Source organism: Heterodontus francisci, chromosome 13, assembly GCF_036365525.1.
Source record: "Heterodontus francisci isolate sHetFra1 chromosome 13, sHetFra1.hap1, whole genome shotgun sequence".
In the NCBI taxonomy this organism is placed as follows: domain Eukaryota; kingdom Metazoa; phylum Chordata; class Chondrichthyes; order Heterodontiformes; family Heterodontidae; genus Heterodontus; species Heterodontus francisci.
The window spans coordinates 114,616,593-114,639,398 of NC_090383.1; the positions used below are offsets into that span (position 1 = coordinate 114,616,593).

A 22,806-nucleotide genomic window follows, 5' to 3' on the forward strand; every position below is an offset into this window, starting at 1 on the left:
TACACTAGGGGCAATTTATAATGGCCAATTTACCTATCAACCGGCAAGTCTTTGCCTGTGGGAGGAAACCGGAGCACCCGGCAAAAACCCAAACGGTCACAGGGAGAACTCCGCACAGGCAGTACCCAGAATCGAACCCGGGTCCCTGGAGCTGTGAGGCTGCGGTGATAACCACTGCGCCGCCCAAAACCTGCGAATGTTAACAACTTGTTTTTATACAAGGTTTTTCCACTGAATATACACAAGCAGACTGTTTTAAAACCATAGTGGTTATGTTATAATTATTGATTTTTCCCCCTCCACTTTCATACAAAAATATTCCAGCTTCTGCTCTGCACCTCTTCTATTCATATAGCAGGACACAAATAACTTCCCAGAAATGTTAGGGGACCAAACGTCTAATGAGAGGGAGGAACTGAAGGAACTCAGTATTAGTAAAAAAAAAGTGCTAGGGAAATTAATGGGGTTAAAGGCTGATAAATCCCAGGGCCTGATAATCTACATCCCAGAGTACTAAAGGAAGTGGCCCTGGAAATAGTGGACGCATTGGTGATCATCTTCCAAAATTCTGTAGACTCTGGAGCAGTTCCTACAGATTGGAGGGTGCCAAATGTAACCCCACTATTTAAAAAAAGGAGAGAGAAAAAACAGGGAACTACGGAACAGTTAGCCTGACATCAGTAGTGGGGAAAATGCTAAAGTCCATTATAAAGGATGTGATAGCAGAACACCTAGAATGCATAAACGGGATTGGGCAAAGTCAGCATGGATTTACGAAAAGGAAGTCATGCTTAACAAATCTACTGGAATTTTTTGAGAATGTTACTAGTAGAATAGATAAGGGAGAACCAGTGGATGCGGCGTATTGGAATTTTTAGAAGACTTTTGATAATGTCCCACACAAGAGGTTAGTGTGCAAAATTAAAGCACATGGGATTGGGGGTAATATACTGGCATGGATTGGGAATTAGTTGACGGACAGGAAACAAAGAGTAGGAATAAACGGGTCTTTTTCCGGGTGGCAGGCAGTGTCTAGTGGGCCTCAGGGATCAGTGCTTGGACCCCAGCTACTCAATATATATTAATGACTTGGGTGAGGGAACTAAATTTAACATTTTCAAGTTTGTAGATGACACAACGCTGGGGGGGGGGGGGTGGGTGGAGAACGTGAGCTGTGAGGAGGATGCAAAGAGGCTCCAATGTGATTTGGACAAGTTGGGCAAATGTATGGCAGATGCAGTATAATGTGAATAAATGTGAGGTTATCCACTTTGGTTGTAAAAACAGAAAGGCAGATTATCTGAATGGTGATAGACTGGGAAAGGGGAGATGCAACGAGACCTGGGTGTCCTTGTACACCAGTCGCTGAAAGCAAGCACTCAGGTATAGCAAGCAATTAGGAAGGCAAATGGTATGTTGGCCTTCATTGCAAGAGGATGAGAGTACAGGAGCAAGGATGTCTTACTGTAGTTATACAGGGCCTTGGTGAGACCACATCTGGAGTATTGTGTTCAGCTTTGATCTCATGAGCAAGAATGTTCTTGCCATGGAGAGAGTGCAAAGAAGATTTACTAGGCTGATTCCTGGGATGGCAGCATTGATGTATGAGGAGAGATTGGGTCAACTAGGCCTGTATTCACTAGAGTTTAGAAGAATGAGAGGGGATCTCATAGAAACCTATAAAATTCTAACAGGACTAGACAGGCTAGATGCAGGGAGGATGTTCCCGATGGCTGGGGAGTCCAGAACTAGGAGTTAGAGTCTCAGGATATGGGGTATGCCATTTAGAACCGAGATGAGGAGAAATTTCTTCACTTAGAGGGTGGTGAACCTGTGAAATTCTCTACTGCAGAAGGCAGTGGAGGCCAAGTCATTAAATATATTCAAAAAGTAGATATATTTAATGCCAAAGGGATCAAGGGATATGGGGAGAAAGCGGGAACAGGGTACTGAAGTAGACGATCAGCCATGATCTTTTTCAAATGGCGGAGCAGGCCCAAAGGGCCGAATGGCCTACTCCTGCTACTATTTTCTATGTTTCTATGTCTATAAAATATGTCCCACGGTGCTTCACAGGAGCATTTCAAACAAAATATGACACTGAGCCACATAAGGAGATTAGGGCATATGATTTAGAGTTTGAACAAAGAAATAAGTTTTAAGGAGCATCAAGGAGGAGAGTGAGGTAGAGAGGAAGAGAGGTTTACAGAAGGAATTCCAAAGCTTAGGAACCAGGTAGTTGAAGGCACAGCTACCAATGTTGCAGTGATTAACATACATAATACAATTATCTAGACATGGTAAAGATAAATAAATGTATCAATTAATCTTTTAAAGAGAGATTACCCCTCTCCTGCACCATTTTACAGCTTTCAGTCGTGCAAAGTTAACAGTGATGGTAACTAGAGTTACTTCAAGTACCACATTTTGTATGGTTCAGTATTTGCCAAAAAAAACTGGGGGGGGGGGGGGGGGAAAAGAGGTGGTGGGAAGAGAAGGTGCAAAAAGATAAAGTGCTGATAAAATTCTGAATACATTGACCTGTGCAGGAAATTAGCAAGCAGACGTCAACCTCCCCCTCCCCTTAAGACTAATGATGGTGAGGCAATTATCCACTCACCATTCCGCCCCCCCTCCCCATACAGAATTCTGCATCATATTGTGTACAGAAATTACCAAAAGCCATCATTCTAAACTGAAAATGCACAACCTTTGAATAAAAAATATTAACCATTTCTAAAATAAATAAAAGGAGCCAACACATTCTGCCAAATAATTTCATGAACCCGCTGCAGCAATGAAATACCAAAAAACTTTGTGTGGTTTCGGACTGTGATGAGCTGTTACCCTCTTGCCCAACAGATATCAAGCTTTAGCCATGTGCTAATAAAAATAAACCAAGAGTGGTAACTATATAGAAAATAAGTTGGATTTAATACATCAAGTTGGATGCCAGTGACAATTTTGCAAAATGGATCAGGGTATTTTCTAGAGTGGGAAAAACTGAATAAAGGATGCATTCAGGCAAGTGAATTAGAAGTGCTGTATACCCACACCAGTCAACCAAATTCCAAAAAGGAATGCAAAACCTTGGTTGCATTGCATTGGATTTCATTTTGAAACCATTCCTCACATTCCCAGGAGAGAAAATGAAGTTTATACAACAAGGTATTGAATATCTCCTGTATTTATAATTAAAAGTTGTTCTTCTCTACTGCCTAGAATACGACAGGCATTTTCAAATTAAGGTAACTTCACTTCTTGCACAACAGGGATTGCAAGGAAAAAGGTAGCTAACAACTTTTAAAAAGCCTAATGAAGCAGTACTGTGCTTAAAAACACGATTTAATGCACTCAGTGTACCAAATCTCAAGCAATGACTGCTCAAAGATTTCCACTGAGATTAAGCAAGAGATAAGGATATCGGAGATAAGCAAGGATAAACTGTCACTTAGAAAGGCATGGATTAATCAGGGATAGTCAGCATAGATTTGTTTGGGGAAGGTCATGTCTTACTAACTTATATAGAGTTTGAGGAAATAACAAGGAGGATTGATGAGGGTAGTGCAGTGGATGTGGTTTACATGGTTTTTAGTAAGGCATTTGACAAGGTCCCACATGGCAGACTGGTCAGTAAAATGAAACCCCATGGGATACAGGGGGAAGGTGGGAGGTGGGATCCAGAATTGGCTCAGGGACAGGAAACAAAGGGTAGTAGTCGACGGATGTTTTTGCGAATGGAAAGCAGTTTCCGGTGGCGTACCACAGGGCTCAGGGTTGGGTCCCTTGCCGTTTGTGGGATATATTAATGATTTGGACTTAAATGTGGGGGGCATGATTGGACAATTTGTGGATGACACAAACATTGGCCATGTAGTTAACTGTGAGGAGGACAGCCATGGACTCCAGAATGATATCAATGGTTTGGTTGAGTGGGCGGAAAAGTGGCAAATGGAATTCAATCCAGAGAAGTGCAAGGTATTGCATTTGGGGAGGACAAATAAAGCAAGGGAATACACAATAAACAGAAGGATATTGAGAGGGGTAGAAGAAGGTGAGACCTTGGAATGCATGTCCACAGGTCCAGGAAGGTGACAGGACAGGTGGAGAGAGAGTGAAGGCGGCATATGGATTGCTTTCCTTTATCTGCCGAGGTATAGAGTACAAAAGCAGGGATGTGATGCTGGAACTGTATAAAATGCTGGTTAGGCCACAGCTGGAGTTTTGCATACAGTTCCAGTCACCAGATTACAGAATGGACACAATTCCTCTGGAGAGAGCACAGAGGAGATTTACAAAAATGTTGCCAGGCTTGAAGGTTGCAGTTATGAAGAAAGATTGAATAGGCTAGGATTGTTTTCCCTGGAACTGAGAAGGCTGAGGGGTGACTTGATTGAGGTGCACAAAATTAAGAGGGGCGTAGATAGAGTGGACAGGAAGGACCGGTTTCCCCTGGTGGGGAGGACACAGACTTATGGTGATTGGTAGATTAGGAGACATGAGGAAAAACTTTTTCACCCAGAGGGTGGTGGATGTCTGGAATTGGCTGCCAGGAATGGTGGTGGAGGAAGCAACCCTCAATTCTTATAAAAAAAGGTTCCTGGACATACACCTGAAGTGCTGTAACCTGCAGGCTATGCACCAGGTGCTAGAAAGTGGGATTAGTTTGGGCAGCTAGTTTTTTCAGCCAGCGTGGACACGAGGGGCTGAATGGCCTCCTTCTTTGCCATACTTTTTCGATGGTTCTAAGAGGAAGTGGTTACTTGTTTGACACGTGAGTACTTGCTACAAAAGACAACCTGCATTGTGCTCAACAAAAACCTTTACGAAGAAAAGTGAGCGACTTCTACAACTTACATAAACATTAAATATACAATGTAAATTACATTTACTATTGCATCTCAAACAAATCAGATGATTACAGAGAAACTGCCCTCTTCTTCTTCTTCGGCCTCCCTGTCTCGAGAGACAATGAGCAAGCGCCTGGAGGTGGTCAGTGGTTTGTGAAGCAGTGCCTGGAGTGGCCATAAAGGTCAATTCTAGAGTGACAGACTCTTCTACAGGAGCTGCAGATAAAATTGGTTGCCGGGGCTGTTACACAGTTGGCTCTCGCCTTGCGCTTCTGTCTTTTTACCTGCCAACTGCTAAGTCTCTTCCACTCGCCACACTTTAGCCCCACCTTTATGGCTGCCCGCCAGCTCTGGCGATCGCTGGCAACTGACTCCCACGACTTGTGGTCAATGTCACAGGACTTCATGTCGCATTTGCAGACGTTTTTAAAGCAGAGACATGGACAGCCAGTGGGTCTGAAACCAGTGATGACCTCGCTGTACAATGTGTCCTTGGGGATCCTACCATCTTCCATGTGGCTCACATGGCCAAGCCATCTCAAGCGCCGCTGGTTCACTAGCATATACTGGGGATGTTGGCCGCCTCGAGGACTTCTGCGTTGGAGATACGGTCCTGCCACCTGATGCCAAGGATTCTCCGGAGGCAGCGAAGATGGAATGAATTGAGACGTCGCTCTTGGCTGACATACGTTGTCCAGGCCTCGCTGCCGTAGAACAAGGTACTGAGGACACAGGCTTAAATACACTCGGACTTTTGTGTTCCGTGTCAGTGCGCCATTTTCCCACACTCTCTTGGCCAGTCTGGACATAGCAGTGGAAGCCTTACCCATGCGCTTGTTGATTTCTGCATCGAGAGACAGGTTACCGGTGATAGTTGAGCCTAGGTAGGTGAACTCTTGAACCACTTCCAGAGCGTGGTCGCCGATATTGATGGATGGAGCATTTCTGACGTCCTGTCCCATGAAGTTTGTTTTCTTGAGGCCGATGGTTGGGCCAAATTTGTTACAGCAAAGAGGTGTTCCCTGATGAGGACTTTCCGTACTTTGGTCTTCACTCTTAGACGGGCAAGGTTGAACAATCTGCCATCTGATCTTGTGTGGAGGAAAGCTCCTTCTTCTGAAGACCTGAATGCATGTGAGAGCAGCAGGGAGAAGATACCGAAGTGTAGGTGCGAGAACACAGCTCTGTTTCACGCCACTCAGGATAGGAAAGGGGTCTGATGAGGCGCCGCTATGTTGAATTGTGCCTTTCATATTGTCATGGAATGAGGTGATGATGCTTAGTAGCTTTGGTGCACATTCAATCTTTGCGAGTGGTCTGAAGAGACCACGTCTGCTGACGAGGTCAAAGGCTTTGGTGAGATCGATGAAAGCAACGTAGAGGGGCATCTGTTGTTCTCGGCATTTCTCCTGTAGTTGGCGAAGAGAGAACAGCATGTCAATGGTGGATCTCTCTGCTTGAAAGCCACACTGTGCCTCAGGGTAGACATGCTCAGCCAGCTTCTGGAGTTTGTTTAAAGCGACGCGAGCGAAGACTTTCCCCACTATGCTGAGCAGTGACATTCCACTGTAGTTGTTGCAGTCACTGAAACTGCCCTTGTTACTCTTAAACAATGTAACTACTGAGAACAGCTGAATTTATCTGAAGATAATACTTCAATCTTAGAGTGAGTTACCTGAAACTGAGGGACTTGTTTGAATGCTGATCCTTGGCATTTTCCAACAACTCTGTGTATAAACTTTTCAAGTTTACAATGCCACTACATTAAGTGACTGTTGAGACAGGCTAGTTATCCTGGCAGTATTAGGAAAAGTCTAGCTCAATTTTTAAACTTGTTTATTCTCTCTTTCTCTCATCAGCAGATTGAAGTCTGAGTCAAAGCAACATAGCTCCTTTAGTGCAAAGGAGTTCCACACCAAAGTCTAACATCTATTGATTTTCACCTTACCTTCACAATAACGGGACAAATTGCACCAGCACTCAAACATACGATTGTTGTTTATTTATTTATTTAGAGATACAGCACTGAAACAGGCCCTTTGGCCACCGAGTCTGTGCCGACCAACAACCACCCATTTATACTAACCCTGCAGTAATCCCATATTCGCTATCACCTACCTACACTAGGGGCAATTTACAATGGCCAATTTACCTATCAATCTGCAAGTCTTTGGCTGTGGGAGGAAACCGGAGCACCTGGCGAAAACCCACGTGGTCACAGGGAGAACTTGCAAACTCCGCACAGTCAGTACCTGGAACTGAACCCGGGTCCCTGGAGCTGTGAGGCTGCGCCGCTCCATGTCTCTGAATTTTTCCAAAAAATGGTAAAATCACCAAAACCAATGTTTAAAATTGGCAATTCAATATCAGTCAAAAGAACTCTAAGAAATCTAGAGTTGGTGAATTAGTATCTTTAGTACATAACAGTGTGGATTAGTTCAGGAAAATGAAAGCATTACTTTTGCTTTAACAGCTCAAATTCTTCTCTATTGATGGCAGCACAGCACAAAGCCATACAGACCAGGTAACGTTCCTAATCTTCTACTGAACTGGACATTAAATGAGCTTAGCTGCAGCAGTACACTACAATTGCCCTTGGTCTCTGCGTGATGAAGGAAAAATGAAAAATAAGCCCAGGTTCTCAATCCAATAGATGATACCTACTGGGAAGTGCGCAAATGCAGAACTTGAGTGAGCAGAAGATCAAGATTACCTGCGATGCCCCAACCCGACACCCTGCAAGAAATAGCCAGCTATATTCAGCACCCATACATATGGCACAACAGGCTGTTGGCACATTTTACAGCAAATCCCAGCATAAGTCAGGAGTAAATGGAATAGTGTAGGTCAGATGGTTTCACAGGTCGGTGCAACATCGAGGGCCGAAGGGCCTGTACTGCGCTGTAATGTTCCATGTTCTATGTTCTAAAGGGGAGAAAATTAACACCAAGAACTCTGTATCCCAGCAGAAATTAGCTAATGAAACAATGGTGAAACCTGCAGCCATTTTGCTGTTCTCTGAACTCACCGACACAAATCTGTTTTTGCTATCCAACATATACAATATTTTGGTTCCACCTTACTTAATTAGAATTAAACGTCCTTGACACCCAGCCTAATATTTGGCCAGCCACATTCATAAGTTCCGAAGAAGGGTCACTGACCCGAAACGTTAACTCTGCTTCTCTTTCCACAGATGCTGCCAGACCTGCTGAGTGATTCCAGCATTTCTTGTTTTTGTTTCATAAATTCCTAGATTATTCACCAACAATTTTTTGTCAATTACATGCAAGTTGCTTTTCACTTTTATAAATGAGCAGCCATTTATCATGTAAATATATCAATTCCCATTCTAATATACTCAGTGCCTTATTTTCGAAGTGTTTGTCATTGTCCAGCCTTGGGGCATTTAAACAGTTTAGGAAACATATAAATGCAAGTTGTTGGCTACATGCTTTGGCAGGAACCAAATATTTACAGGCTGTTCAGTCAGATGTCTATTCAGCTATATTTCAGTTAAATGAATAAAAGAGCATTAAAGAGTCGTGCTTTCTTCAAATCCATTTAAAAACTTGATGGTAAATTGGAAGCATGGCTTCCCAGGATCTCATGGTTCCATATCGGCTCTCTGGCTGGACAAAAGTTATGGCCCAGATTTTTTGATGTAACCACTTCAAGACCTCACTCCAGCTGAGAGATCAATGCAGTGAACTAGCTAGGAAAGAGATCTGGTCTGATATACCTCTCTGGAGGCAAGAAGTCAGCTTTGGAAAAGAAACAACCATGTTCCCCCTACTAAAACAAAAATGGGGCTGCACCTTGGGTAAAAAAATCCTCAATTTACCTTCTTTAAGCTAGAAACTAGCTGCTCCTTCACATGTGACAACTGGCAAAATTTCACCACAGAAGTGCAACATTCACAAGAAAGCCTTGTGTTGCACCTTAAGAGAACAAGCCAATTTGCTACGGATTATTGATCTCATTCCAAATATGAACTCCTCAGTGCCATTACACTTATTAGTCAAGATCTGTCCAGCGTTAAGGGTGACAGAGTACTGGCAATATGTTGCACACAAGTTACAAAAATAAACTCTCCAACCATCTACTTTATAAGCAGAGGCAAAAGAAACACTTGTTTGAAAAGCTATGCAAGGTCCCAAGTTGTCTGACATTCGCTGCCATCTGATCCAAGTCTATGGATTCATAGGTGAAGGTCAGTGTGTAGGCAAGTTATTCAACTGCAGATATTTGTCATTATTCAACTGCCCAATATTCAGACAGATCCTATCCTTGCCTAACTTGCACAGTTCTAAAGAAAAAGCTGGAAAACACAAATATGCATGACAAACAAATCTTTGCTCGGTCATAAACAATAGGAAGAAAAACAGATTGCAACTTCTCCCTAGCTAATTCCATTAGTGCTGTTTGTGCCTTCATTTCACAGCAAGCATTATTATAAAACAAAGGATTGGAAGAAAGGAAGTGAAAAATGGATTTTTACCACAGACATTCCCTCAGCATATCATATTACATGGAAGTGACATTGATGAAATATTTTTGCCACTCCAAGACACTTTATTGACATGGTAAAACTTATCCCATATTTTCTCACGCCCACACCGAACTTATAACATAAGAAATAGGAGCAGGAGCAGACCATTCGACCCCTCAAGCCTGCCCCGCCATTCAAGATGATCATGGCTGATCTGCCCCAGACTTCAACTCCTCTTTCGTGCCAGCTCTTCATAGCCCTCAACTCCCCGATATTTAAAAAATCTATCTACCGCCTCTTTAAATACTTTGTGATCTAGCCGCCACAACTCTCTGGGTAGAGAATTCCAGACATTCATTACCCTGAGAGGAGAAATTCCTTCGCATCTCAGTTTTAAATGAGTGTCCCTTTTTTCTGTAACTATGTCCCCTAGTTCGAGATTCCCCCACCAGTGGAAACATATTCTCAACATCTACCCTGTCAAGCCCCCTCAGAATCTCGTAAGTTTCAATTCTTCTAAACTCTAATGAATACAGACCTAACCTGTTTAGCCATTCTTGATAAGTCAACCCCTTCATCCCAGGAATCAGCCTGGTGAATCTCTTTTGAACTGCCTCCAATGCCAGTATATCCTTTCTTAAATACGGGGACCAAAACTGTACACAGTACTCCAGGTGCAGCCTCACCATCACCTTGTAAAGTTGTAACTAGACTTCCCTATTTTTAAACTCCAACCCCCTAGCAATAAAATCCAAAATTCCTTTTGTCTTTTTAATTACTTGCTGCACCTGCATGCTAACGTTTTGTGCACAAGAACACCCAGATCCCTCTATGCTGCACTTCTTTGAAGTCTCTCTCCATTTAAATAACAGTCAAGAGTTACACAGCACAGAAACAGGCCTTCGGGCCCACCGTGTCTGTGCCGACCATCAAGCACCTATCGATCCTAATCCCATTTTCCAGCACTTGGCCCATAGCCTTGTATGCTATGTTGTTTCAAGTGCTCATCTAAACGCTTCTTAAATGTTGTGAGGGTTCCTGCCTCTACTACCCCTTCAGGCAGTGTGTTCCAGATTCCATCCACCCTCTGGGTGAAAATTTTTTTCCCCCTCAAATTCCCTCTAAAACTCCAGCCCCTTACCTTAAATCCATGCCCCCTGGTTATTGACACCCCTGCTAAGGGAAAAAGTTTCTTCCTATCTATGCCCCATATAATTTTGTATAACTCAATCAGGAGCCCCCTCAGCCTTCTCTAAGGAAAACAACCCTAGCCTATCCCAGTCTCTCTTCCGAGTTGAAATGCTCCAGCCCAGCCAACATCCTGGTGAATCTCCTCTGCACCCTCTCCAGTGCAATCACATCCTTTCTATAGTGTGGTGACCAGATCTGTACACAGTACTCCAGCTGTGGCCTAACTAGAGTTTTATGCAGCTTCATCATAACCTCCCTGCTCTTACATTCTATGCCTTGGCTAATAAAGGCAAGTATCCCATATGCCTTCCTAACCACCTTATCTACCTGTGCTGCTGCCTTCAGTGATCTATGGACAAGTACACCAAGGTCCCTCTGACCCTTTGTACTTCCTAGGGTCCTACCACCCATTGTGTATTGCCTTGCCTTGTTAGTCCTCCCAAAATGCATCACCTCACACTTCTCAGGATTAAATTCCATTTTCCACTGCTCTGCCCATCTTACCAGCCCACCTATATTGTCCTGTAAGCTAAGGCTTTCCTCCTCACTATCTACGACACCACCAATTTTCATGTCATCTGTGAACTTACTAATCATACCTCCTATATTCATGTCTAAATCATTAATGCACACTACAAACAGCAAGGGTCCCAGCACCGATCCTTGCGGTACAACACTGGTCACAGGCATCCAAATGCAAAAACATTCCTCGACGATCACCTTCCGCCTCCTGCCACTAAGCCAATTTTGGATCCTATTTGCCAAATTGCCCTGGATCCATGGGCTCTTACCTTCTTGACCAATCTCCCATGCGGGACCTTATCAAAAGCATTACTGAAGTCCATGTCGACTACATCAACTACTTTACCCTCATCTACACATTTAGTTACCTCCTCGAAAAATTCAATCAAGTTTGTTACACATGATCTCCCCCTGACAAAGCCATGCTGACTATCCTTGATTAATCCCTGCCTCTCCAAGTGGAGATTAATCCTGTCCCTCAGAATTTTTTCCAATCATTTCCCTGCCACTGATGATAAGCTGACTGGCCTGTAACTACCTGGTTTATCCTAGCTACCCTTCTTGCTACCATTCACTGTCCTCCAGGCCTCTGACAACTCTCCTAGGGCCAGAGAGGATTTGAAAATTTTGTTAGAGCCCCTGCTATTTCATCCCTTGCCTCACATAACAGCCTGAGACTCATCTGGGCCTGGGGATTTATCCACTTTTAAGCCCGCTAAAACTGCTAAAACCTCCTCCCTTTCAATGCTAATTTGTTCGAATATATCACAATCCCCCTCCCTGATCTCTACACCTACATTGTCCTTCTCCTTAGTGAACACTGATGAAAAGTAATCCCTTGACCCTGTTCCCACTAAATTGGTGACCATCCAATTTCCTTTCCTAGCCATAATACACAATAAATGGTTCCCTCTACTCAGGTGCTGTCACCTTTTCAACACTACCATTATCATCTCTTCCTCTAAAATGAAGACTCCTCTGGCCTTGCAAACTACTTTCCTTTTCCAAAATTCTTGAACACTTTGTTGCCTTTCAAGTTTGTGCCTATCTTTCCCACAGCTCCACAGTTGAAGTTCACTTATTAATTTTCTGCCCCTGCCACAGCACTAATCAAAGTCACAAATGACATCCTCTATGTCCCTCTATACAGCTTTCGACAGTCGACCAGACTAATTTCCTTAAACACTGCTCTGCCATTGTCCAGTAGAAAGCCCATAACTATTACCCATCCAATCATAACCAGGGCATCTCCACCAATAGCTTCTATTTCCACCACATACCTGCTTACTCTGCAGTCACTCATGGATCTAGCCTCACCCCTGATCATATACAAGCTACACCTCAATAGCATCATCCGAAAAGAGGACTCAGGTTATCTATTTATGCTGATAACACCCAGTTCGACCTCTCCAACATCTCTGGAACCCTCCATTGTCTTAGTATTGTCAGCTTACTTATCCAACATCCAGACGTGGCTAAACCATCATTTCCTCCAGCTAAACATTGGGAAGAACAAGATATGATCTACACCCCCCTGCTACAAACTCTGCACCCACATCATCAATTCTATGCCCCTTCACTGCCACACTCAGTTTGAAGATGACTGTCCCCAACCTCAGCATTTGGCCATGAACCGAGTTTTCAACCCCATAACCCCTCTGGAGATCATCTTTCAATTCTGAAACATCACTTGCCGCCGTTCTTGCTTCAGACCAGTCACTACCAAAACTACCATCAATGTCTATCGCCTCCAGATTCAACTGTCTCCAAGCGGGCCTCCCATTATCACCATAAACGTCAGCTGAAACAGAACTCTGCTGCCCATATCTCAGCCCACACCAAGTTGAGCTCCTGTCACCCTGGTATTCTGATCTAATGACTCCCATTATTCAAACACCAGCAATTTAAAATTCTTATTCTTAACTACAAATCCCCTCTCCCTGTAACCTCCTCCAGCCCTACCCAACATGAACTCTGCATTACTCCAACTCTGGCCTCCTGCGCACCCCCCCCCCCCCCCCCCCCACTCCACTTCCTTCTCCCGACCAGTGGCAGTCAGGTCTTCAGCTGTCTAGGTCCTTAGCTCTGGAATTTTCTCCATAAACGTCTTCAGGTCTTTCTCCTCCTTCAACATCCTCTTTAAAACCTACTTTTTCGTCACTCCTCTCCATATCTGTGTGTTTGGATTGACATTAGATCTAGATTGATACCTGCAATGAGCAGATTGTCTTATGAGGAAAGGGTGGATAGACTGGGCTTGTTTTCACTGGAGTGAAAAAGAGTGAGGAGAGACTTGATTGAAGTATATAAGATCCTGAACGGTCTTGACAAGGTGGATGTGGAAAGGATGCTTCCTCTTGTGGGCTAATCCAGAACTAGGTGCACTGTTTTAAAATTAGGAGTCGCCCTTTTGGGACAGAGATGAGGAAAAATTTTTTCTGAGGGTTGTGTGACTTTGGAACACACTGCCTCAGAAGGTGGAGGAGGCGGGGTCATTGAATTTTTTTAAGGCGGAGGTAGATAGATTCTTGTCAGGTAAAGGAATCAAAGGTTATCAGGGGTAGATGGGAGTGTGGAATTCAAAACACAAACAGATCAGTCATGATCTTATTGAATGACAGAGCAGGCTTGAGGGGCCGAATGGCCTACCGCTGCTTCTAATTCGTATGTATGTACATGGATTTGAGGATGTAGAGTTTTTAGGTGGGGGGGGGAAAAACAGGGCTGGAAGGAGTTAGAGGTAGGAAAGGATGAGGCCATGAACGGATAAAAACACAAGGATAGGAATCTTACATCGGTGGAATGAAAACCACTGCAGGTCATCAAGGACTGGAAAGCATTGGAATAATCAAGTCTGGAGGTGGCAAGGCCTGGATGAGTGTTTCAGCAGCAGATCAGCTGAGGCAGATATGTTAGAAAAGTGGAAGGTAGTGGTTTTTGATATGAAGATCAGCTGGGAAGCACAGCTTACATAAATCTAAATCAGTGAATAACTGATTGCTGACAGGCACATGAAAGAGTCATAAATCCTATATGGAGTGAAATAATAAACATACATGGGGCTATTCCTTTTGGGGCATGGTATTTCCAAAATTGGAACAGCAGACGAGATAACAAGAGGGATCAAATCTACAAAATATATATTTCTTTGAATTTTAATGAAGGATCACTTTTATGACTACTGAGCAATTGATTTCCTATAGTATGCAGTGAAATAAAGCTTGCCATCACTACACTTTGAAGCAGCCTGTAAGATGTCCAAGTTTCAGTCATGATAGTTTGGCATCTGTCTCTATCCAGAGTATCTGCTAACAAAATCCAAGCCAGATAAAACTGCCCTGCTCACTTTTTCAAACAGTTACCATTCGATGGAGTAAGTAGAATATTTGCCTCCTATATTCCAAACTTTGCCGACTAAAATGCAAATTCTGGATATTTTCTGAAGAGAAAGTTTGGTTTAAAAGAAACAGATGCACCCACTATAAAATATAACAGCATGACACCAGAACCAAATTACCGTCACATTTTACAGACATCACTGGAAAAATCAGTATTTTTATAAAACAACTACATTCTACTACTTTGCAAACTGATCACGAGTCTCCACAGCCCCGACATAAACCAGCCCTTGAGAGATCTATCACCGGCATGTTCTATTTTTATATTATTGCTTTGCAAAAAAAAGTATACGAAACAAAAAATAAGTTTGCACAAACTTGTTTCAAATTTAAGCTTGTATCTATCTACCAAAAAAGGGGAAGTTTTGGTTTAAAATGCATCAATTAAAGGGAAACAGCGTTGGCGGAGGCATGAATTGCCTTTGGGTCATCCTGTTCGTCCCTTTAATCAGCTCACCTCCTCCCGTCGCTTCTGCCAGCGGCCACAGGGACTCTCCTCCAGGATTTCACTCTCGTCCTCGCTCTCCTCCTCTTCCTCGTCATCTACTTCAGCGGCCGCGTTCATGGCCTCCGCCGCCTTGTCCGCAGCTGCAGCCACTGCTGCCGTCACTGCTTTTTCCCCCTCCGACATTACCCTCCCCTCCACGCCGCCGCCGCCGCCACACCCCCTGATGTCCTCCGCTGGAATGGCCCCGGCTTCTCAGACAGTCTGGAACTGGAGAATAACCGGATACAAGCGGGAGGGGCGGGGGGGAGAAGGTGTGTGTGAGGTGGGGGGGGGGGGGGGGGGTAAGAGGAATTGGAAAGATCAGCACGCTCTGTCAAATGATTGAAATCAAGCTTTTTCCTAAGATAGTGGAAGCTGTAAAAATGAATCCAGGTGACCTGCCGCTTCCCACACAGGTTTTTATGCTCAAACCCCCTGTTCCCTTTCCCTCAGCACGCTAATGGCGACCACAAACAGCAGCTCCATTCGCTCGAGCGCCCTGACTCGCTCAGGCCACCCCGCCCACTTCCCCCTCAGGCGCCTGACAACGGCTTGATTGGCATCCGGATAGACCAATCATCATCTGCCGACCTCCACACCGCGGGGGGTGGAAACAATGACGTCTGTTTCTCCCTAACGGTTATGTCACGCGCGGATGACGTAAGAGGGAGGGACGTCGGTTCCGTCCCCTCTCGTGATTGGATGGACTCGAAAGCTTCCTTGTGACGTCCGTAACAAGCAACCCCCAGATCCCCGGAGACGATTGACAGTTACAGTAGCCAATGAGATTCGGAAAAGGCGAGGTTTCCATGTATCCTACCAGTTTAAAGTGTATCTGCCGCGTCCGAAGTTAATGATTTCAGCTGCTCTATTTACTATTTATAGTTTTTGAAGATAACATAAGGGGTCTGTTCGTCCTTGCTTTCCGAGTTTATTTCAAATGGAAATTATTTCCAGTTTTGTTGCTTAGTCTTTACCAATTGGAACCCTTGCGACTCAAAACGCAGCAAATCTCTTTAATATTAATCTTATCAACTTCAAATTTGCAAGCAGATCAGATCTGACCCAACCACAGTAACTGATTTGCTTTAACAATCTTATTTCTAGCAGTTCACAAGTCAAGCAACTTAAATTAAGCATGGCACCTCAGTGACATCACATCCGTCTTTGTAATGAATAGATTTCTCCGGCTTTCTTTCAGGTTATTCCTGGCAGTGATGTGCAAAATTTATTAAAACAAGGAAGGGTCATTTCACACTTAGCAGTTGACTCCTCATCCACCCTAACATCCTACTGGGTTTTTAATGGCCTCGAATGGTTTTGTCATTGGCACTAATCTTGCCACAGATTTCTCCAGACATTTATTCCTTTTCTTTGGAATAAGCTCTTCCTGATCGTGTATAGCTTATATACACTATTAATCCACATATTTCCTCTGGTCCTATTCATCATTTCCTGTCAGATTGAGTGTGAAGCTAATAAATATGATTTTTTTTTTAAAAATCGATTTTCGCCTTTTTGAATTCAGAGGGTTCTGGAACCTGTAGTTCCACTATTAGCTTCCGGGTGTATGGTAAGAGAGAAGTGGGCGTTAAATCCTGGGATTTGTATTCGTCACTTCCGGAGGCACCGGCGGGCCCCGGAAGTGATGCTTTTCACCGCCATATTTGGAAATATCACGTGACCGGCAGTTGTTTTAGCCCCCCCAACCCCCCTTCACGGCCTATGTGCGTATTATCCCTTCACCTCAATTTTTTTTTTAATTAATTTTTTTCAAAAAAATTAAAAGCTTGTTGTGATCCAAGAGCGAGGGAAAGTAAACCAGAGTTGTGGGAAACTGATTTTACGCACAATCATTTTTTTTTTTTGGAGTGCCTGGGGACGGATGTTCGCGTGAGTTGGATCTCGTCTTTTGTTTTTAAAGTCAAAACAAGAGGCGGGAGGGAACCCCTTCAGCAATACCCGTGCCGTCGAGTTGTACTGAATGAAGTTGTGGTGTGTCGGTTGCCTGCTGGGCCCTGTTACCCTGGTGACCGGCCATTCGCGCGCCCTGACTCTCCGCCCCTCCCCCACCCAGCCACCCCGCATGCGTCTCAGTTCCGGCGCCTCTCTTCCCTGTCAGTCAGGCCGTCATCTTCCCTTCTTACACGGGAAAGCGGATTGAGTCCATCTGCGGCCACAGGAGGAGGGAGGTGCTGCTACTTGGAGGAAGAAGAAGGAGGTGGGGGAGCAGCAGCAGCATGGGTGCTTACCTGTCTCAACCCAACACGGTGAAGAGCTCATGTGAGCACTGCACCGACAAATTCGGCTTCGGCGTCTCTGCCATGCAAGGCTGGAGGGTATCCATGGAGGTGAGTGAGTGAATGAATGCACACACACACGTTATCTGCAGGGGCCTTGTATTGTGGGCTTCGCCTAGTGTTGCCCGTGTTAATGTGTGTTTGATCCTATCCCTGTTAAACCGCGTTCAGTAACAGATGGGAGCGAGCAGATTGTTCATTTTATGTTCGTAATAGACGGTTAACAATGAACGATGGTGTTAATATAATCTTTGAGGTCAATCTAAAACGCTTAAGTAAAACTGAAAGACAACACTATTCTATGACTCGTGGAGAAAATACAGCCAGCATTTTAATTTGCATAAGCGATGCGTTCGGTTTAAACAGGTGTATTATCAAAAGTACATGGTTTGCAGTCCCTAAAGTGTAGAAAAAGTTCTTGAGACGCGCTGGTTCTCCCATGATTGGAGACTTGAGGAAATTAAAGCAGGATTTAATGTCAGTGTGGTGTTTAGAAATGCACAACTTTCCAATAATTGACCTACATTTTTCTTTCAGACACTGATCCGCTGCATATTTCCCAGAATTTTCTGTTGTTTCAGATCACACTTTGTCTTGGGTAATACCAGTACCAATTGTGTTCTGTAGAGTGAAATTCTTCATTGTCAGTCACTCATAAGAGTAATCAAATTACCTACAATTCACAGGTGGGCATTTAATTGAGACTCATACAACCTTGGGCTCTAAATCCCACTGGAGAAGGTATGGATTGTAACAACCAGAACAAAAGACAAGCTGGTTTAAAATGCAAAGAGGTAAAGTGAAAATCTGGAATAAAAACAGCATACTGGAAATAACCCTGCAGGTTTGCCAGCATCTGAAAAGATAAGTTAGAATTTCAATCAGCTTTTTAAGAACAGTATAATATGTTTATGCATGAAATCTTAGTGTGACTGATTATTTAGAGGTTTAGATTAGAGATACAGCACTGAAACAGGCCCTTCGGCCCACCGAGTCTGTGCCGACCATCAACCACCCATTTATACTAATCCTACATTCCTACCAAACATCCCCACCTGTCCCTATATTTCCCTTCCACCTACCTATACTAGTGACAATTTATAATGGCCAATTTACCTACCAACCTGCAAGTCTTTTGGCTTGTGGGAGGAAACCGGAGCACCCGGAGAAAACCCACGCAGACACAGGGAGAACTTGCAAACTCCACACAGGCAGTACCCGGAATCGAACCTGGGTCCCTGGAGCTGTGAGGCTGCAGTGCTAACCACTGCGCCACTGTGCCGCCCTGTGTAGGATAAATTAATGTATCTGACTCCTGGTTCTTGCCTGGCAAATCTAGTATAAAGAAGAAATTAAGGATCTCTGTAGCAAATCCATGTAACTCTACGATTTGAAAGACAAAGCTCCCAAGTGGCCAGAAATAATTATTGACCTGTAATGTATAGCTCACACCTGACAATGCTGAGGAGCTTCTAACTCCAGTCCAATCTTGGCCACCAGTTGTTTGGAGTACAATTCATTTGGGAATAGCTGGATATAGGTGACTACAATATGGAGTATAAAGGGTGACTCCTACTGACTTATTACCTGTTCGGGACACAGTGTGGCAGCTATAAACAATTGTTTTTTAAAAGTTGATTAAGTACATGTTCTACTGTCCCTTTTAAGCTAAGCGTAATAGAAGCGAGTCACTGAATTGTATGATAATTTGGTTCAGATAAAGTTATAGACCAATGCTTCTAAGTGCTGTGAATTTTAATTACAGGTGATCTTTTTCTCAATTGTTTGCATTCTTTACCGATTTTCTGTGTGAATGCGAGGGGTATAAATGTTGATTGAAACATGGACCTGAAGGTTTATTGGATAGTATGATAGGACATGTATTGTAAGTTTTCAATTTGGATAGTAGACTAGTGATCCGCTAGGTGAGGTTTATCACATAACTGGATCAATAGAATTTGTGAAAATAACTACAGTGGTGAAACATGCATGAAGCTTTGCAACTGCCAGATAAATTATTCCTTTATATCCTACTGTTGTAAAACAGTCAATTAAATTTTCTATCAACTCTTGGTGACTTGAGTCAACAGGGAATAATCAGGACTATGTCCTTGTCATGATTTAGCTCATTGACTAGAACCCATTGTGTCACACCCATGTGTGCTGGCAGCCAATTTCAAAGCCCGAAAATGTGTTTTTCTCCTGTTTAATTTCAGCTGTCATTTTCTCAAATTATCCAGTAGTTTGAATTAGTAATAGTGAAACAGGACAGCAAAACACTATAACACTTAAAAAGACAGAAAGCATCAAAGCAACTATTGCACAACACATGGTTGAAACTTGAGCATTGTATAAACTTTCTCACTTCACAAAATACTGTGAATGTGGTTTGCTTGTTGACAGCTCCACAAGTACTTAATGCAGTGAAAAGTTCTGTTGGACATCTGGCTTCGTTATCAGCCATTTCCTCAACAGTTGCACCGAACTGGACACCATGACTGTGGTGAGGCGGCTACTACTTACCTCCATCTGATATCTGGCTCCGCTCATTTGGGTCTCTTCCTCACTATTACATCCACTAGGAGCGGCATCCTCCCTCACAGCATTGTCATTTTCCGCTTTGGTCAGTAACCAGCATGTCAGGATTTCCTTGTCAATACCAATAATGGAGTCAGAGCTTCTATCTGCTGGAAGCGACAACAGGTAACTCAGTTGAACAAAGAGGTCTGTTACTTCAGAGTTGGCAGTCCCCACCTGTGTGGGATCACCGGCAGTGTAAGGTGTCGCTGCTCCTCTGCTGGTGGCGCAAGTTTACAGTGCTGAAAGCAGTTGAGTTGATTTTGTTTTTATTTGCCGATACTGTATGTAAGCCCCACAGTTGCCAACTGTGAAGGCAATTTTTCTGCTCTCTAGTGCCAGGCCTCAGTTAAAATGATGTTGCTATTCCTCAAAAAGCGCACTAGTTTATTCATCTGCTTCTTTGGGTTATGCGCAGAGTAGCAGAAATACAAAAGTATTGGGTATTTTGGAATTTCTAATCACTGGCCATTTTCTTCTTCCCCAGCCATACTAGTGTAAATCATGATGGTGAGTCACTGCTTAACTTGCCCCATCTCCCTCTGTATTTTTGTTCTTGAAAGGTAATGCTATGCTTGATTGTAGCTTGTACAAATGAAGACCAATCTAATCCGCTTTAAGGATAATTTGATACTTATAGTGAAATTAAACATTTTTGAACTCTATCATGCAAACAGTTGTCACTGCTTTCTGGGGAGCATCTCTTGCCTCCCCACATATGGATTCAGGCTTGATTATGTGCCATTTTTGAAGTGACTGTCGCATAGTGCAGGAATAGGGTCCCTTTCAAATTCTTAGGCAAATTTATTTGCCTTTCCCAGCAAGGTGAGGTCAGACCGGCCCTGGGATGGTGGGGGTGCGGGGTGCTATCTACTTTTGACCTGCTTGAATCAGATTGAAATTAATCGAACAGAAAATTTCAACTGTCAAGATCCAATTAGCACAGGAATTGGAATTACTGAATCATTTGAATTAAGGTGCAATTAAGCAAGAAATTTTCAATGGGGCGGGTGGGTTTTTGCATGCTTTCAGTTTAAATTAACATAAATTAGGCAACCCCAAATGGAAATGTGTTCCAATGCTCCACTAATCTTGATAGGTTCACTGTTCAAAAAAGCTCAAATGTAATAGAGATTTATATAATTTTTCTTCTAAAATATTTGGTTTTTTAAACATAGTCTAAATAGGAAGTCTCTCCTTCACATATCTCTGCTTTAAAAAAAAATCAGGCAGTACGATACTAAAACATATGGCACATAGTTGAATAAATTTAATAGTAATCACATACCTTGTTACAGTAGTGTGGACTGCACCCTTGCTCATTATTTATATTTGGTCCTACTCATAGCAATAAAATATCTAGTTGCATAGCAATAGCGTGTTTGCATTTACAGTGGAACCTACTTAATTGCACCCACTCAGGAGAACCTTGCAAGTTCTGAGAAAGGGGGAATTTCTGCAGTGAGAAGGAACAAAACTCAAATCTTGTCTGGTGCATAACAACCTTTATTTGTTATGACCAAGGCGGGAGGAGTGCACTGTTAATTCAGTCCCACTTCTCCACGGGTCACAACATATATTTAAATTTTCCCACTTACCGAAACAGTCAATCAGAATACAGCACACTAACCAGGTTTTTTGAAACAACAAAATTATCCGTTTATGTAAGCCAGATCTTAACCAATAATGAAGTAAAACATATACACACATGCAAATATTAACGCCCCTTATTTATCCTAGCTCTCTCACACATGTGTATGTACACACACATCCAGTTAACCGTGGGGGGGGGGAGAGGATTCTTTTTGTTTACAGCTGTTACAAAGTAATAGGAATTTTAAAAAATCACTTATGCTTGAAAAGAAGGTATGGAAAGATGCCCATTGTTGGTTAGGCGTCCCAAATGTAAATAGGCGGCTGTCACCAGAATTTTCCCAGAACAGTTCCTTCCGGGCACTGTTGAAGATCAGTCTGGATAGGCTTTCAAGAGATGCAGCACAGAAAGCTCCAGTTTGGCTTTACAGCAGGAAGCAGCAACAAGGAATTTTTTAGGTCTTATAGCAGCAATGTAACAGTAAAGGTTTCTTCAAATACAGGAGGAAATAGTAAATGATCTTGATGCAGCATGTCTTTTCAAGAGAAAAGGCTGAGCTGGCTGGATCATCTTCTGTTCACTTGGCAGGTCAATAAGCAAACTGGCTTGTTAACAGGTCCTGTGACATCTGTAAGTCTTGGCCTGTCATTCTCTCTTCAATCCAAAACAACCCCTGCTGTTTTTACTGGAAAACAGGTGCCTTCCAGTAACAATTTGTTTACTAACCAAACCTTCTGTCGACCTTCCCTTTTTTTTAAAGCACAAAGCTCAGCAATCTCCAGATGACTCGATGTCCATAATTCAAATATAAGTTCTTAAAACGTTTTACAAAAGAAACAAGCAATTTCGTAAACAATTTTGTAAAGCATCTTACAGTGGTGAATGCAGTACAACATCTGGGGGCGGGGAAATTCAGCAAGGTTGTAGCAGCAGGAGTAGGTTATTTTGAGCCTTTTCTGATGATCAGTTAGATCAAGGTTGATCTTACCTCAACTCCATTTACCTACCTTTCTCCATATCAGTTGATACTCTTACCTAATAAATATCTATGGATTTCAGTCTTGAATGTTTCAATTGACCCAGCATCTTCTGCATTTTGGGAGAGAGAGTTCCAGATTATTACATTGTGTGAAGAAATTCTTCTTGATTCCACTTCTAAATGGCCTAGCTCTAACTTTGATTAAGCTTCCTTCTGGATTTCCTCCATCAGAGAAGATAGTTCATTTTTTGAAAAAAAAAATCAAACCATCTCCGCCTCACTCAAAACACCAGGAATCACTTGATTAACTGCTACTTTGTGCCATTGTTTTCCAAGCTGGAATCCAAACTACAGTATGTAATTCAGATACAGCTGGGAAGTGAGTGTATTCTAAGCTCTACTGGATAAGTGCATAG

The 22,806-nt window shown here is 43.1% G+C and overlaps 2 protein-coding genes across 2 annotated transcripts in view; one reads left to right on the forward strand and one right to left on the reverse strand.

Moving 5' to 3' along the window:
- Positions 1–15,469, reverse strand: part of nrbp1 (nuclear receptor binding protein 1) — a 90,414-nt gene extending 74,945 nt beyond the window's left edge. Inside the window, exon 1 of the mRNA XM_068045499.1 lies at positions 14,911–15,469. Coding sequence (XP_067901600.1) covers positions 14,911–15,084 — 174 coding nt within the window. The 5' untranslated portion in view covers positions 15,085–15,469. The remainder of the gene's footprint in view (positions 1–14,910) is intronic.
- Positions 15,470–16,719: 1,250 nt separating this feature from the next.
- Positions 16,720–22,806, forward strand: part of ppm1g (protein phosphatase, Mg2+/Mn2+ dependent, 1G) — a 51,885-nt gene continuing 45,798 nt past the window's right edge. The window contains exon 1 of the mRNA XM_068045500.1: positions 16,720–17,291. Within this exon, the coding sequence (XP_067901601.1) occupies positions 17,181–17,291 (111 nt within the window). The 5' untranslated portion in view covers positions 16,720–17,180. The remainder of the gene's footprint in view (positions 17,292–22,806) is intronic.